This window comes from Python bivittatus, unplaced genomic scaffold, assembly GCF_059951505.1.
Source record: "Python bivittatus isolate LINGU-HERP-01145 unplaced genomic scaffold, Pbiv_v1 ctg000180_np1212, whole genome shotgun sequence".
NCBI classification, from domain to species: domain Eukaryota; kingdom Metazoa; phylum Chordata; class Lepidosauria; order Squamata; family Pythonidae; genus Python; species Python bivittatus.
The window spans coordinates 5,020,430-5,037,726 of NW_028277047.1; the positions used below are offsets into that span (position 1 = coordinate 5,020,430).

The 17,297-nt window shown below is 41.1% G+C and overlaps 1 protein-coding gene across 1 annotated transcript; it reads right to left on the bottom strand.

The window, feature by feature from the left end:
• Positions 1–154: 154 nt before the first annotated feature.
• Positions 155–9,175, bottom strand: LOC103054282 (olfactory receptor 6N1-like). Its single transcript, XM_007441120.3, has 2 exons — positions 8,265–9,175; positions 155–341 (listed from the first exon to the last, which is right to left on the bottom strand). Exons 1-2 carry the CDS (start codon positions 9,173–9,175, stop codon positions 155–157), a joined length of 1,098 nt encoding a protein of 365 aa, XP_007441182.2.
• Between the last annotated feature and the right edge of the window lie 8,122 nt (positions 9,176–17,297).

Here is a 17,297-nt window from a genome sequence, read left to right on the forward strand (position 1 = left end):
AGAGGGCCACCACCCACATCGTGCTTGGAGCCAATAAAACTCTCTTCAGGACTTACACTTATGGCAATCATTGTTTTATTGATGGAAGAATGTGTTTTAAAATGCGTGGCTGAGTTTATTGCTTTTTAGGTGCCTGTTGGAAGAAACTGAACTCTTATAAATAGTTAATATATTGCCCACAATTCCCTACATCGGGCCATTGTGGGAAACGTAACAGTGGCTCATAGCCAGCTGGCCATTTTTTCAAAGGCGGTGTGTGGGCATAGGCCATGCCAGGACAGAGATGCTGACAGTGGTCCAAGAATTTGCGATACGTGTTGATAACAGAGCTTGCTCCTCTCCTGTGGAATACTTGTTTTCTAGATTTAAATCCTGCCTTTCCTCTAAAGTCTCAAAAGCAGAGCATTCAGTGTTCTTCCACTTCCCTCTCTACCACAACACCCCTGCAAGGTAGGCTGGGCGGAGGACACGAGGCCCAAAGCCATTCACTGAGTTTCCAAGGCTGAGTATTGATTTGAATCTGAGCCTTCCCTGTTGGCAGCTCTGACATCACATTGGCTGCCTTCATTTTGAATTCTGTCCCTTCCTTTTCTGAGTTTTCTTTGGTAAGAGGTTCAGGATTCCCAAGGTAGAACAGACTTTCTCTCTTCCACAAGTATCTCCTCAGTTGTGTATATTGTTTTGTAACTTTTCTTCTTTCCAGCTGCCCTCTCACACAGATGCAACCGGTGAAGCTTTTGCTGACATGAAAGGGCTGGGAAGGTGGCTGAAACATCAGTGCCTGAATGTTTGCAAACTTGTTTTTTTAAAATAAATTTTATTAAAAGTTTTAAAGAGAACATAAACACTAACACAGACTAATACAGAATAAAGAATAGAAAGAAAGAAAGAAAGAAAGAAAGAAAGAAAGAAAGAAAGAAAGAAAGAGAGGATGAAAAAAGAAAAAACAGAAGTGCCAAAAGAGAGGATACAAAGAAATAGAAATAGAAGCTTCTGATTTCCTTTGCAGCAAACAGAATTATGATTACAAAGTTATCTCTTACTCCATGATTGCAAAAAAACCTCACTTTTTTCTATTATCCAATTTTTTTCTAATCATCGGAACCACAAGTCATAAAAGTATTTTTTTCTGTTTCATCCAAAAAGTCTATAAAGGGTTTCCAGTCAGCCATAAATGTAGATGTTGTCTTTTCTCTAATCAAAGAAGTCAATTTAGCCATCTCTGTTAGTTCCATCATCTTCGCCAACCATTCCTCCATTGTGGGTTGTGCCGAACCTTTCCACTTTTGAGCATATAATAGTTTTGCTGGAGTTGTCATATATAAAAACAAAGTTCCATGACTTTTTTCCTCGTTGCCTTTCCATTAGTCCCAAAAGAAAAGTCCGTTGCACTTTAACTTTTAAAATCTTCTGAATTAATATATGTAGTTGTATCCAAAACTTGTTTGGCTTTTTTACACGCCCACCAAACATGATAAAATATCCCTCCATGTTATTCACATTTCGAGGTACCTTTATACATTCCAGACAATTTCTCTGGGGACAAATACCAACGCTACATTGTTGGATAAAAATTCTCTCAAAGGCTAGAGAATGTTTGCCAACTTGTGGAAGACAGAAGGACAGGTTGGCAAGAAAGCTTACCGTCCTGTTTCTAGATTATCTTCATTCCTAGAACTTATCTGATGCAATAGCGATGTCTCTCCCCTAACGCTGGCTATATTCCATCTCCTCCCTGGACAACCTTCATTCTTGCAGAAATTGGAACGCCGTGTTTTGTCCCTGGAAAATCCCAGGGGCAGCTCTTGATGATTTCCATTTCTGGGGACATAAATTTAAATAGATGGGCCTATTACTTTGCAGAAAGAGAAGAGGAGACGCCGCCTTTCCTTACCCTCAAACAGCTCTCCATACATTCTCTTTTTATGACTAGAGATAATGAGATTGTAGAGATGCCAGGAAGAAGCCTGACTTAGAAGGATGACTAAAAGATGCTCTTAAAAGTCGGTCAGCATGGCCAGGCTATTTCTTGAGTCAGGGGGAGAGAGGGGAAAGCCAGGGTGGGCAAGAAATCATCTTGGAGCAGGGAATATCATCTCTGAGCTTGAAAGCAGTCCTTCCACAAATTGCAGTAGGAAGGCTGAGGAATAGATGAGAAAGACTAAAAAAACTCTTGCATTTATTATCAACACAGACTCAAAAGGCATCTGGGCCTTTGGGCTGGCAGGCACGCTTGAATTTTGCAAGAGCGTTGGAAGCCCTCCCACCAAATGGTGGCCATGATAGTTGTGCCCACTCTAAAAGGACATTTTTTGATCAACTGGTAAGTTTTTTCTTGCCATTCTGTCTTCTAAAAAGCTGTCTTAGGGGGCTATATTGGTACCAAAGGGAACCGCAACATTAAACAACCAAATGGCTGTGTTTTCTTTCTTTATTATATTTTTATTCCCTTCAATTCTGGTCAAAAGAGCTCATGTTGGCTAACAATATAAATCAATATAAAAATCACATCATATTTAAAATCATAACAATTTCTAAAAAGCCCTAAAACACAACAAATGACAGATAACAACAGCAAACCAACTGCAAGAGTCATATATATGATTATAAAATCGCCAGGCAACAATTTTAAAAATACAGAGCCTAAGATGGGAGAGCATTTGGGATAAAAATAGGTTTTTAACATCCTCTTAACGCACAACAAAGGAGGAGCATTACAAAACAGGCTTGTTATTTTATTAACACACTTTCTGCTTTCACACAATATATCGAAGCATATCCTTTCAAATTCTTTTCTTTTTCACATCTACTCCAGGAATGGGCATATTGTGTGCATGGTTTAATGCAGTGGGTTAGCTCCCACCGGATGAGGAGGTGGAATATCTGATCCAGGTTCCAGTGTCCTTCCAAGCCAAATGTAAGGTGGTTGGAGAAAGAACATGTGGACTACTTAGCATCGTCCTGAATGGGCAACCTGAGACTTCCCAGAATCTGCTGAACTTCATCTCCTGGCCACCTCACCAAGGTTGAGGAAAGCTGGGAGTTGTAGTCCAGGGCAGGCTGGAGGGCTACAATATGTGCATCCTTGCACATGAAGGGTTGTCCCATTGGGCTTCGCTCCTCCTGAAGACTTTCCCAATTCTAGAGCATTCTGGGAAATGGAAAGTTCCAAGTGTCTCTTAGATGCTTCTTTGCTTTTGTCTCTCCTTTCTAGATCTGAAGCTAGGGTAGAGCACCATGCCAGGAAAACAGTGGCCAGCAATTTTTTCTCCAATGGGTAGGCTGGGTTTAGCTCTCATTAATCCTGCTCAGCCTTCAACATCCCTTTCAGTGTTACCAGGAATAGATTTCAGGAATATAAGGTCTTTAAGTTGATCTGCCATACTTCACCCACCCCTCTGAGAAGGACCTGAGGCCCTTCTGGGTCTAGAAACAGTTTCTGGGCTGGGAAAATCTAATCAGGAATGATGGAAGAATTTTTCTCTCATTTTTCTCATTCAACAGCAACTTCAGGCCTCCTTGAAGCCCAGCAGGTGAATGAATAGCTTCCAGCATCTGGCTTTACTTGCATAAATCTTCCTTCTTGCTTTGAAAGCTGGCTTTTCTGGCAGGTCAGATCAAAAGTCAGCAGCCTTTGGAAAAAAAGTGGCTATCTTCCTATCTGGAGCTCTCTGCATTGTTTGAATCTTCCCTATTATTATAAGGTCTTTGCTGGCCTGAAGTTAGCTTCAATTCACAAGATTGCTGTTGACCTACAAAGATTTATACAACCTGGAGCCCCAGGGAGATGTCTTGGCTCAGCCTTGAATGCAGAGGCTCCCATGTTCAATCCTTAGCCTCGCTAGTTCAAAGGAACAAGAAGTAGGCTGCAATTTGCTTCAGACACCTATAACTATACTCAGAGATTAAATAGTCCTCCTGGGTGGCTGTCCTTTCTGATGAAAGGAATTTTCCTGCTAACAGTATGGGGGAGAGCATGATTCAGCTGAGTCTTCTACTTGTAGACCACAAGTTCAAGGAGTGCCAGTATGTGGTTCTCAGGTCAAAGAAGTGGTAGTGAGTCCACTACTGAGAAGAAGGAAAGATAGATTAGAGCAGCCTTCCATAGCTCATGGTGTAGACCAATTCTCAGAGTTTTCAGCAATGTCTGTGCTCTCTGAGATTTTGAGGTTCATCTATCTGGAGGACACCCAGGTTGAGGAAGTCTGGACCAGGTGGATTATCAGCCTGGCCTGCCAGGACTCTTATTACCCTTTTCTACTTGTTCTGCTGTTCAGCCATGTCCACGGACCAGATAGGTCAATAGTCAAGATGGTGAAGATGTTGTTCTCCAAAGCTGAGCAGCTTAAGAATTACTGCCAGTGTTAGAATGAGGTTATTTGGCTAATCCTGGAGGAAAAATGAGAGCTGTCCGGGAACCATGTGCAGACTGAGCAGGAGGTGGAGACCATGCACAAGATCTTGGGTGAGCGGAGGGACATCAAGATCACTCTTGAGGCATGTGAAAGACAAGTGTGCAAACTCAGAAAACAGCTCTGAACACTCAGAATGTCTCCTTTTCATCTGATTTTGGTCATGGTGACAATTCCCCACCTCCCCACCCACCCCAGGGTAGAATTCACATTGCTTTTTTCTTTTGGTAGATCACTCTTTGATCTTAGGTCGCTCCTTATAGGTATATCACTTCTGTGAATCCAGAGGATTTCATAAACACCCAATTAATCTCAACTCACCTGGAACTCTGGCTTATAAACCCAGTTGTTTTTACTTCCTGTTTCATAATTCCTGCTACTGACTTTATCATCTCTTCTCTCCATGATATTTATTAATGTCTGTTGATATGTGCAGTAGTCTCTGCTTGATCAAATTACCAACATTAACCTACAGCACACAGATTCCTGCTGAAATTATAATTGGTTTTGAACTAGATATACCAGCCCTATCTTTAATTACTTCCTAACATATCAGTTGCCTTGGCAACCCTGCTTGTGTGTTCCATTTTACCTGTAGCGTGGACACAGAGGCCATGCTTTCAATCATGTCTTGATTATTCTGTTTCCTTAGCAACCAGTGGCTTCTTGCAGGGTTTGGTTGTATTCATTTGGTTGTTTTATGGGCAAACCACTGTCTTAGATCCTCAGATACGGTCTTGCATGACTGCCTGTCAGATTTTTAGGATTTTAAGCCATATTTACTAGGACTTGGGAAAGTTAGATTCAAAGACTTGAAAACGATTTGATTAACTGGCCTCTTTGGATCAAGTTTTCAAATTGGATCCCCAAATCAGTTTTAATACATCAGATGCAGTGGTCTGCTTTCTAACTGATTCAGAGATTCAGTGAACTTTTGTGCCTGCAATCAATACTTTTTTGTTTTTGCTTTACAGAATCCATTTGATTTGGCAATTCAAATTATCCAGATTAGGAAACAAAATTGCCTTGGATCTCAGGTGATTCACATACTTTAGTGGTTATTACTCTAAATCCATCCATGACTGGCTTATTCAGCTATCTTTGATTTGCTTTTTTGTGGATATACTATATAGCTTGTAGGAAGTAGTTGCTTCAAGGAAGACTAGCTTCGAAAGGAGAAATGTGTGTAAATGCATTTTCTGTTTAATGCTCAATACCACTCCATTTTTTAAAAAATTAAAAACAAAGTGAAAACATTGCAATTAGCCAGTTTGTGAATATCTCCTAATCAGAGCCAAGACCTTTGGAAGAGTCTTTCTGGGAATAAACCTTTGCTCTGTAAAATAGAGTAAAATTAGATTCAACTAACAGGTATCCAGCCAACATGTGGCTCCTCAAAACCCGGAGTGTGTCCCCAAGACTTTCAAGAAGAGTCTACCACTTCTGTATTGCTACAGAAGGAAAATATTCTTAAATGCATAAATGGCGAGCAAATATATTACCTGTATTGAATTTCAATTAAATTAAAATGCAAATAAAATAAAAATGTTTGTCTCTACCCACTATTCTTTTGTGTGCAGTCCCAGCCCCTCACTCAAAAGCAGAATGCAGCTCTCAGGGTGGAAACATGAGCACATCCCAATTTTACAATAGGTGTAAGCAGGAAGTAGGAGGAAGTAAATTGAGAAAGGAACTGGACAGCACACCTGATTTCAGGACCATGGACAGAGAATAGGAAAACTGGACACGTTCAGGAGTCTTCTCAGCGAATAACTACAGTACAGAAGAGAAATGGAAAGGCTGTGTCTCTCAATTAGAGGTGAGCACCACAGTGGCCTTTCAAATAACAAGAGATTTGTCCGTGGTGTCCATGAAATCCACAGCAGAAATCGAATTCTGAAACCCAGTCCCATCTAGTTAGTATAAGTTTATATTATGTGGTAATTTTATTGTTGTTTTCTTGCACTGTGCTTAGTTACACAGGCATACTAAATAAAAATACTCCTCTTCCTCTAATCATCTACCTTCCGCTGCGTTTTTCTCCCATGAAATGATAGGCGTTTCCTTTATCCTGATATTAAGAGTTTACCCTTCCCTCTCTTTGCCAGTGGCAAAAAGGGGGCATTGAGGTGATTTACAGCACAGTTCTTATGTGTGTCTACTCAGAGTAAGCCTGATTGATGTTACTAAAATTGACTTCTAGACCAGTGAGTACAGGATTGCAGCCTCATTGATTTGCCAGACTGAGTATAGATTTGTATTTACGCAACATGGTAGGTTTAGTTGATATTCACTTGATTTTAAGGAGGGTGAGTGTGTGTGTGTGTGTGTGTGTTGATGTAACATGTTCTGTATACCCAATCCATCTCGTGGAAACCTAGAATATGGATTAATTCAGGAACTAAATTAAGCAGCTTTTAAGTAAGTGGATATCCTAGGCCAATTCACTTCAATGAAATTTTCTCTCTACCCCAATAATGGCTCAGAGGTTCAAATGGGCAATGTCACCATTTATTTCAAGTTAATTGGGTGGCCAACAGAAGCAATAGAAAACCATGCAACATCTGGAAGAGAGCCAAAAAATGTACACCCATTATTGGTAAGCAACATGTCTTTCTCTCAGTTAGGCAGTGGTTTAACTAAGGTTTTGGATATTGTTGACATGGATAAGATAATCAGGGAAAAGGTTGGCTTATTTCAGCAACTGTAGCTAACAAACAGGCTAATTTTATGATGTATTCCTGCTTCTGTTCTATTCATGAAAGGCTATAATTTGATATACTAATAATTTTTAAAAACTAGCAAAAGAGAAAGCTTTGGATAACTGCAGCTGCAAACTGATTATCTTAATCTGGATATGCTTTCCTTTGAACTTGGTAGGTTTTACTTTTGAATCGTATGTAGGCTTGCATGACCTTGTTGCCACCATGATTCTTTTTCTTTGGAAACTTATGAAAATGAATTGGACTTACTAAAGAGTCAATCACAATGTAACATTGCATTATCACAAAGCACCCAAGATACATATGCTCCCACGATCCTCCTCAAAAGTTACTACTGAATTATAAAATGGTAATATGACAGAAGGGAAAATAAGACTGAATTCCAGGGGCGTGTGAATCAGCCTACATCCGATTCAAATCTGCATTATGATGTTGAGTTAGTTTAATCTGAACTTTTGAATGAAATCATCAGAGGAGGAGTATATCACTCAAAAATCACGCATGCCCTGGTTTGAAATATAGTTTTGTATCTCTGATTAATGCATCCTACAGTTTTAGAATAAGCTATTTGGAAGGTGCAATACAAGCTGCTTTTAAAAAAGAAAATCCAAATTATGCTTCTAGATTCTAGACTTGTGAATTCTGTGACCTACTTAGGCTATATAAAGGCTCTATTATGTGCATAAAGGACAAAAGAAGCTGTTTTTCCATCTGCAAAACCTTGAACCCTGGTTCTAATTCAGCGTTCTCAACCCTAAAAATTAAAAAAGAAAAAAAGAAGAGCCGAGCTTCTTGCAACAGTGAGTTCTATTCCCAGTTACAGATCCTGTTGTCAAAATCATAGAACTGTGCAAGGCAAACAGCTGTGTGGGTACTATATCATTTTTATTTATTAATTTTTATTTGGAAGATTTATATAGCCACCCAACTTGTGTAATGGAGATGCCGGATGGCATACATCAAATAAAAACCAAACAAAAAACAACGATTACAGGAAAGAAACCCTAAGAAAATAAAAAGAAATTACTTGAAGGTGCTGTCTGTTTCCCCCTTCCCACCCTGGCTTTCAATGTTCCCTCTTTAGAATTGTTCTGTTTTCCCATGAATTATTCGGTTCTGTTACTGAGACAATCTCTGCAGAGCGGCTTTAATTTCTTTGTTTCTCAGGCTGTAGATAATCGGATTAAGGAAAGGGGTCAGGACGGCATAAACAACAGCCAGTGCCTGGTCATAATCTAAGGAATAACTTTTGGTCAGCCTGACATACATGAACAGAATGCTTCCAAAGAAAATGACCACCACAGTGAGATGCGCAGCACACGTGGAGAAAGCTTTTCTCCTTCCGGTGGCAGTACGGATTTTAAGGATAGCCTGGATGATCCTCAGATAGGACATTAAAATCAGGAGGAAAGTGGCCAAGATTTTGCAAGCATTGATTATAAAATCAACCAGGATGTTCATGGATGTGCCAGTGCAGACTAAAGTGAGCAATGGGGGGAAGTCACAGAAGATGTGTTCAATCTGATTTGGGCCACAGAAGGGTAGCTTGGAAACCAAGATGATTTCAGCCAAGGGGCCTAGAAAGCCACAGACCCAACAGCTGGCTGCTAGTTTGGCACACATCTTGTGGTTCATGATGGCTGGGTAATGCAGTGGATTGCAGATGGCTAGATACCGGTCGTAGGCCATAGCGGTGAGGAGGTAGCATTCAGTGGCCCCCAGAGAGTGGAAGAAATAGATTTGTAGGAGGCATCCTTTGAAAGAAATGTGCTTTCTTTCACTGAGCAAGTTAGAGAGCATTTTAGGGATGGTGGCAGCCGTGTACCAGATTTCTAAGAAAGAGAGGGCGCTGACAAAAAAGCACATGGGTGTATGGAGCTGGGAGTCCACACGGATGATGGTGAAAATCAACAGGTTGCCAATGATGGTGAAGAGATAGATGAGGAGACGCAAAAGGAAAAGAGGTTTCTGAACGCGCTGGAGATTTGGGAATCCAACGATGATGAATTCGGACACTTCAGTCCAGTTGAAGGTTTCCATGATATCTACAAACAGATGCAGATTAACAGGATTATAGGCATTCAGTAGTGAAACAGAGCTGTACCCTGTTGTTATGCCAAATGTACTCATGTGTAAATTGGTTCCACTGGAGAAACACTGCAGAGGATTTGGAGCACTGAAAAGCTTTTGTTTGTTTTTCTCTTGTATGCAACGCTCTCTCTCCCTCTTGAAGGAAATTGACCTCAATTCCCCTTCATCTCAAGAAGTGGATGGAACAGAAAGAATGACTGCAAACAGGAAGTTAGCCAGAGACTCTGCTTTACTCATCACCCGTCTTTGATTTCTTCAGGGTAAACTTCAGGTTCTCAGCTGTCAAGGCCTAGCTTCTACTTGTCATGAAGAATCTAGCTAGTGAGATTCTAAGGATGGGCTGTACAACCTGTGGCCTCCAAAGTACATGCAATCCTTGAGCTAATTCCAGGTGCCCTTCAACAACTGAGTGCAAGAAGTCAGCTCAAACAAATGTACTGAAATGCGTCTTGCCGCTGCTCAAAAGTTTCCTTCTCCTGTAAAAGAGGCTTGTGTTTCTCTTCTTTATTCTCAGGGTGGTTGAGAATATCTTTCAAATCTCTGTTTCCTTCTTCCTTGATCATTGGAGATGGCAGAGGACCCTGCTACCCGGGTTGTTTTTGACGGCATCTCTTCCATTATTCAGCAGCTTCTCTGCTGCCACTCTTCCCTGTTTGAATAAGTCCCCTTGGAAGAATTCCCTTCTGAAATCTTGCCTTGGGATTGAACAGAAATGTGGGCAGCCCAGAAGTCTGCAAACTTCTGGAAAGGGGATTGTGCAGTGAAAGAGACACCGCTTCTCAGCCACCTCATCATGCACAGGTGAAGTGCAAGAACACCATGCTGCACTCAAGACAATTTCACTGCACTGTTCTACTCTGCTGAAGGACATTTCAGAGCAAATTCTCTTTCCTTAAGTTGAATGAGAACTGGCAGGAAAGAAATGCAGGACACAGATTTTTTGGCAGACTCGTTGAAGTCTCTATTTTTCCTTGCTGTGCCCTACTTGGCAGAGGGTGTCAGAAATTGAAAGAAAAGGGTGTCAGAAGAGAATGCCCCCCCCCATGCTTAGCCCCATCCTCTCCTTGCTCCAGGCTCACCCACAATATGCACCCCAATAAATTACCCCAAGAAGAACAGAAAAAAATGGACCTGCTTAACTAAAGGAGAGCAGCATTGCCACAGTGGTTGCAAATGCCATTTACTGTTAAGAAATACTAGTATTAATAAAATTAATTATACCAATTTTTACTAATTACTAATACTAATAAAATCCCAGCTCGCCATGTGTTCATCCTTCGTTAGGAGATATGGTTGAAAACAGGGAGGTTGCTAAAGAAAGGTATGTATCCTTAAAAAGTGGCCATTGTTTTTGCACAGCTGTGTGACAACAGTGAAAGTTTATACTGTGTAAAGCCACTATAAAATATGTGTTCCCAAGATACATAGTGCCCTAAAGAAAACATTTGGCATTTAGACAAGTCAGCCTAAGGCATATAAAAACTTATAGGACCATGGGATATATTAATCAGAGAAGGTCATGCCATCATTCAGAGAAGTGATAGGGTGGTTTGGTTTTATTTTTATTTCTGTTTGTTTCTTGCAAAAACAGCCCTTCAGTGAAACCATCAGAGTAACATAGGGGAAAACAGTAAAAATGGCCATATAAAAACCAACCTTAGCGATAATAATGGCATTTTAAACAGTGTAGGAAAAAAATATTATTGCAGAGTAGATTAAAAAGCCTCAAGTTGCTTTGAAGTCAATGAGACCTTCAAGAGCTTATGTCCCCTTATATCCCACAGTCCTTACTTCTGAGTAAATCTTTTATTTGACTGAATAAAATTAGCAATTGTATTGTAGAGTGAAGCTAAATGTTTCTGGGTTATCAAGGTCATTGCAGGGCAAATGGGACGCAAAAGATGGAAATCTTCTATCACTACAGGGAGAAGTGGCTTCAAGCTGATGCTTAGCCACAGAATCTGGACTAATCACAGACTTTGCAGGATGGTTGTGATGGCAAAATGGGTCTCTGTGGGGGAATGAGAGAGATCTGGTTGTGGGGCACCAGGCTGGCCTTCCATATGGGGAAAAAGGGGCTTAACTAAATTTGTTCCATAAGGCTAGGCCAAACTTTCATTGAGAGAATCCTTTTGTTCAAGTGACAACTCTGCATTTCCGAATCGAGTCAGAAGTTGAATAAGCAACTTGAATTGTATGCCTCCCCATTGATGGGGAAAAAAATCATATCAAGGCATCCAGCTGATTTTCCAAATCCATTCGAATTACAGTAGTTCAAATGAATGATTTGAACTGGATGGAAAACGAGTAGGCGTCAACAGCGTAACGTGGCTGCAGAAAAGGCAAATGCCTAAATATAGAAATAAAGGCTGCAAATCACAGGAAATAATGGCTTCATTTTCCCACAGTGTTGTGTCCTGTCTTGGGCAGTGCAAGGATTCAGATAATCCAGAACAAGTTCAGACTTCGCTTTCAATCAAGCCAAGATTCAACAGCCATCTATTGGGCAAAACTTTAATTTGAACTCCTGCACTGAGCAGAATATTGGACCTAAAAACGGCCACTTCTAACTTTATGATTCTAATATTTGGAAAATACGGCAAAGAAGTGATGGCACTGGAGCAAAGCTCAACTTGATTTAATAGAAAATTAATTAAAATTCAGATTAATTAAGGATGGTCTTTAAGCTTACTTCCCATTCATTTGATAATTTTCTGTTACAGAACTAGAAACTTTGGGATCTGGTTTAGTGTGTCGCATCCAAGGATCGTAAACTCTGTATTTCTCCATGGCTATAAGTAAGGCACTCTTATTTTAGATTCACATTAGCACTATTAATTAAGAATGAAACTTCCATGTTTTGGGCAGTTAGCTGTGAATTATCCAGTGCCGGAGGCCAGAAAACAGAGGAAGACTTATGAACTTCCTGGGCTTTGTGGGTTTCCATATCTTTATGGTCTTCTTAGTTTGATCCAGAAACAAGTGCACCCTGCAGAGTAAAAAAAAAATCTCCCAATAAGAGCAATTTTTAATTGGGAAGATGGTGAGGCTGTTCTGTTCAGAGGCTCCATTCCAAGGTGATTCAGGTGGATCAACACTAGATCTCTGACTCAGACCAGCAACTTGATTCAAATTACCAGATTGGATGGCTGGCCTCCAGATCAGTCTGAAGGACTTTGGTGCATCCACAGACGGAGCTGTTTATTTATTTTTATATTTTGCCCAAATTGATTTGGAAGTCTGCACTGAACAGCAATGCAAATGGAAACAGAACTCCAGACTGAACTGGATTAAATATCTGAATCTCTTCGGGAACTCTGATTTGGGGAACCCAGCTGGAAAGGTATATACATGCCCCTTCCAAATGGGTTCCAGGGCATGCAAAATATTTCCTCTTTAACGCACCCTTAGCATGATAAACCAGATAATATCAAATCAGTCACTCACACTCAAATTCTTATTCCCTAAGAGCCTTTTTCCTCTCTTGGAGCTTGAAATGAGTGAAGGATTGTGAAGTTCATCAAATGGATTCTCCATTCACCTGATCCCCAGCCTAGTCAGATGTGAACTTCAAGCATTATGTGTAGGGTATATATAGGTATAGATAGATAGATAGATAGATAGATAGATAGATAGATAGATAGATAGATAGATAGATAGATGATATAGATATATGATTTCCCCCTCAGTGGTTTGCCTGTCTTCAGAGGCTTGTTACACAATGAAGGGATGGGAATTTGGAGAATTGGTTCCAAGAAGAAAATTAATCCTCTTGGTGCCAAATTAGATGTGGATTTATTTCTCTCTCTCTCTCTGTGCACAGTTCGTTTAAACTAGGTCAAAAGCTGACATGCTCCAAGTAGAACTAATAAACGAATTTGGGAGGTTGGTTACAGGGCAGAGCATTCCTAAAATGGCATCGAGAGGTTCCATAATTAACAACAAAATGCTGTTGTAGTAAGTATGTCCACTTTGGTTTCTCTCAGGTTCTCATTTTTGCCAATCCACCAAGGATTTTTTTGGGTACAACTTGACAACCATTTTTCAACGTTTGCAATCAGGAATGGATATTGGTGGATGTGACTTTGGGCCAGTCTCTGTCTCTCAGCCCAGACCACCTCACAAGGTTGTGGTTGTGGGGAAAAATAGGAGGTGGGAGGATTATGTACACCGCCTTGAGCTGTAGAAAATTAAAGGTGGGATAAATAAATAAATAAATAAATAAATAATAATAGCCATTGGAGGTGGGAAGCTAATAAATTCAAATGATGATGATGATGTTTTCCCAAATGCACACCCACACAGGTAAAAATATTACAATTTTTCTGATTATCCTCTTTTTGCAGAAAATTGTTGCCTAGTGTAACCATTTCTGCAGAAGTCAGAGGTGAGAAAACAGGTGATTTGCAAAGGCAACTCCGGTGGAAAGCTGTGGAATAAACTGCCCAAATTATTGGAGCATTAGGAGTTACAATAATGGAATTATCAAACACTTAAAAAATTAGAATTAATTGACCTTCCAAAATTTTGTTTACAAAAAAGCAACTTTGCTTAGAACTGTATATATCATGGAGGTATTAAGACTTTGGGATAAACCTTGACTTGACTAAATTGCCACCATTTGGTGAACATTCTTCAGAAATACAGTGGTACCTCAGGATACGAACTTAATCCGTTCCGTGACTCTGGTTGCAACTCGAGTTGGTCTCAAGTCGAGGTAAAGTTTCCCATAGGGTTCAATGTAAATCCGGTTAATCCGTTCCGCCCTCCGAATTTGGTCGCAACCCGAGGCGAATTTCCCCATAGGGTTCAATGTAAATCCGGTTAATCCGTTCCGCCCTCCGCCCGAATTTGGTCACAACCCGAGGCAATTTCCTCTTCAGAGCCTGACTCCCGCCAAGCCTGCTCTGCATTTTCTTTGGAGCCATGCTAACACGCACACCAAAAACCTTCACAAAACACCGCAAAACACACCACGAGCCTCACCGAACATCTCCTTGCTACCGCAACCTCGCCCACAGGAAGCCGCGACTGCGTGACAGCAGGGAAAATGGCCGCGGATCCGGTTCGTAAGTAGAGGCAAGTTCATAACCCGAGGTAAAATTTTCCTGCCGAAGCTGGTCGTAACCCGAAATGTTCGTTAGTAGAGGCGTTCGTATCCCGAGGTACCACTGTAATAATAACAACAAAATTATAAAGTAAAAGGATTATTGTTCTTGCAATGTCTTTGGCTTACAGTGGCTAAGACAAAAGGTACAGTATGCCTCGCTTTTGTAAGTTTAGATTTTCCCCATTGTTTTTGTTGATAAAAATGAAAAAACAATGTTTCACATTTGGGGAGCCCTGAAGAAAACAAGGGGGTTGGATCCAGACATTATTATCCTATTTCTGCTCCACATCTAGCTTTTATTCTGTGGAAACATCTGGTGTGCGTGTTTTAAATTTCCATCAACATCACAAAGGTCTCTTTAGAGGATAAATGGCACTTTATAGACAGAATATTGTATTTCTAAAATATTCTATGAGCTGTTGAGGGCCAGATGATGGGCTACAGGAATCAGTAATGTAAATGATTATGTTAGACTGCGTAAATGTGGATTTGTGTATCTGATAATAAAATAGCAGGGCTTGTTTTGTATTAAAAAAGAGGAATATTATATTCTTTAATATGAAAGAATATTACCTGACTCTTTACTGGTGTTGTTAATATTGACACAGGATCAAAGTCAAGGTAAGTGTAGTTTAATATTCCCTTACCAGCTCATCAATGGCTGAGTAAGGTAAGCAGATCTCTAAGAGAACAGAAATTAGAAAAGGGGAAGCAAATCCCAATTAAATCTGAGGCATCTGCATTGACATTTTTATTTTATTTCAGTATCGAACATGGAGCTGGAGAGTTTTGTAGCCTCCAGATATGGAAGAACTGGGAGTCATGGGATGGGCCCAACCATACCCAGTCTTGTTACTGAATTCACTTGCTTCTGAATTCTCACAATACATGAATCATAAACTAACTCAGTACCCCATAATGACAAAGTGAAAACAGAATTTTAGAAATGCCTGTAAATTTATTAAAAAGGAGAAACTGAAATATCACATTGGCATAAGTATTCAGACCCTTTGCAACAACACTTGAAATTGAGCTCAGGTGCCTCCCATTTCTCTTGATCGTTGCTGAGCTGTTTCTACACCTTGACTGGAGTCCACCTGTGGTAAATTAAATTGACTGGACATGATTTGGAAAGGCGCACACCTCTCTATAGAAGGCCTCACAGCTGACGATGCATACTGTACCAGAGCAAAAGCCATGAGGTCAAAGGAACTGCCTGCAGAGCTCAGAGACAGGATTATTGCAAGGCACAGATCTGGGGAAGACTACAAAAAAATTTCTGCTGCACTGAAGGTTCCCAAGAGCACAGTGGCCTCCATAATTCTCAAATGGGACTCTTCCAAGAGCTGGTTGCCTGGCCAAACTGAGCAATCGGGGAGAAGAGCCATAGTAAGAGAGGTGACCAAGAACCCGATGGTCACTTTGACTGAGCTTCAGAGATCCTGTGTGGAGATGGGACAAAGTTCCAGAAGGACAACCATCACTGCAGCCCTCCATCGATCTGGGCTTTATGGCAGCTAGATGGAAGCTTCTCGTGCAAAACACATGAAAGCCTGCTTGGAGTTTGCAAAAAAATACCTGAAGGACTCTCAGACTGTGAGGAACAAGATTCTCTGGTCTGATGAAACCAAGATTGAACTGTTCGGCCTCAATTCTAAATGTTATGTCCGGAGGAAACCAGGCACCGCTCATCACCTGCCCAATACTATCCCAACAGTGAAGCATGGTGGCAACAGCATCATGCTGTGGGGGTGTTTTTCAGCAGCAGGGACTGGGAGACTGGTCAGGGTTGAGGGAAAGCTGAATGGAGCAAAGTACAGAGATCTCCTCAATGAAAACCTGTTCCACAGCGCTCAGGACCTCAGACTGGCCAAAGGTCTAACTTCCAACATGACAACGATCCTAAGCACACAGCCAAGACAACACAGGAATGGCTTAGGGACAACTCTGTGAATGTCCTAGAGTGGCCCAGCCAGAGCCCTGACTTGAACCCTACTGAACATCTCTGGAGAGACCTGAAAATGGCTGTCTACCAATGGTCCCCATCCAACCTGATTGAGCTTGGGAGGATTTGCAAAGAAGAACGGCAGAAAATCCCCCAGTCCAGGTGTGCAAAGCTTGTCGTGTCATACCGAAAAAGACTCGAGGCTGTAATTGCTGCCAAAGGTGCTTCAACAAAGTACTGAGTAAAAGCTCTGAATATTTATGCCAATGTGACATTTCAGTTTTTCCTTTTTAATAAATTTACAGACTTTTCTAAAATTCTGTTTTCACTTTGTCATGATGGGGTACTGAGTGTAGATTAATGAGAAAAAAAAATGAGTTTGAACGATTGTAGTATCAGGCGGCAACATAACAAAATTGAAAAAAGTGAAGGGGGTCTGAATACTTTCTGAATGCCCTGTGTGTAAACTGAAAAAAGTCCAGTCCAGCCAATCACAAACCAAGCTTTGTGAATGTAGCTGCTAGAGCTTGAACTGGCAGGGTTGAATGTGAGGATCTCAGCTATAGAGCTGAGGATGGTCCTTGGAGGCCATCTAGTCCACGCCTTGCTCAATGCAGGAAGTCCTCCACCAACTGGCTGTCTTGCCCTGGTTGGTAAATGTTGGATGAGGGGGGAACCATGAGCCTCTAGCAAGAGTGTTGCCTGATGATCTGCATCGACCATCACAAAATTTCTGCTAACCTTCCATTCAACTCTTCCCCTTCTAATGTATCATTTGGCTTCTGATCTGTCCTCAGGATCAGAAGCGGAGAACAACTCTTGGCTTTCCTCTGGGGGACAGCCTGGCAAGGACCTGAAAGGTGATCCCAACCCCGCAAAGGACCTGGGCTCTTCTGCTCTCCTGTTTCCAAAGGTCTTGCATCAACAAATGGAGCTGGTGCATCTGGGGAGGCTTTCAGCAGTGAATTCACCGGGGATGCAAAATCGGTGAAGACAAAATGGAATCCAACAGCATG

Coding starts and splice junctions, on each gene's coding strand:
- LOC103054282 (XM_007441120.3), bottom strand. CDS start 9,175: ATGGAAACCTTCAACTGGACTGAAGTGTCCGAATTCATCATCGTTGGA. Junction 342..8,264: donor AAAGCCGCTCTGCAGAGATT/GTCTCAGTAACA, acceptor AGTATTCCACAG/GAGAGGAGCAAGCTCTGTTA.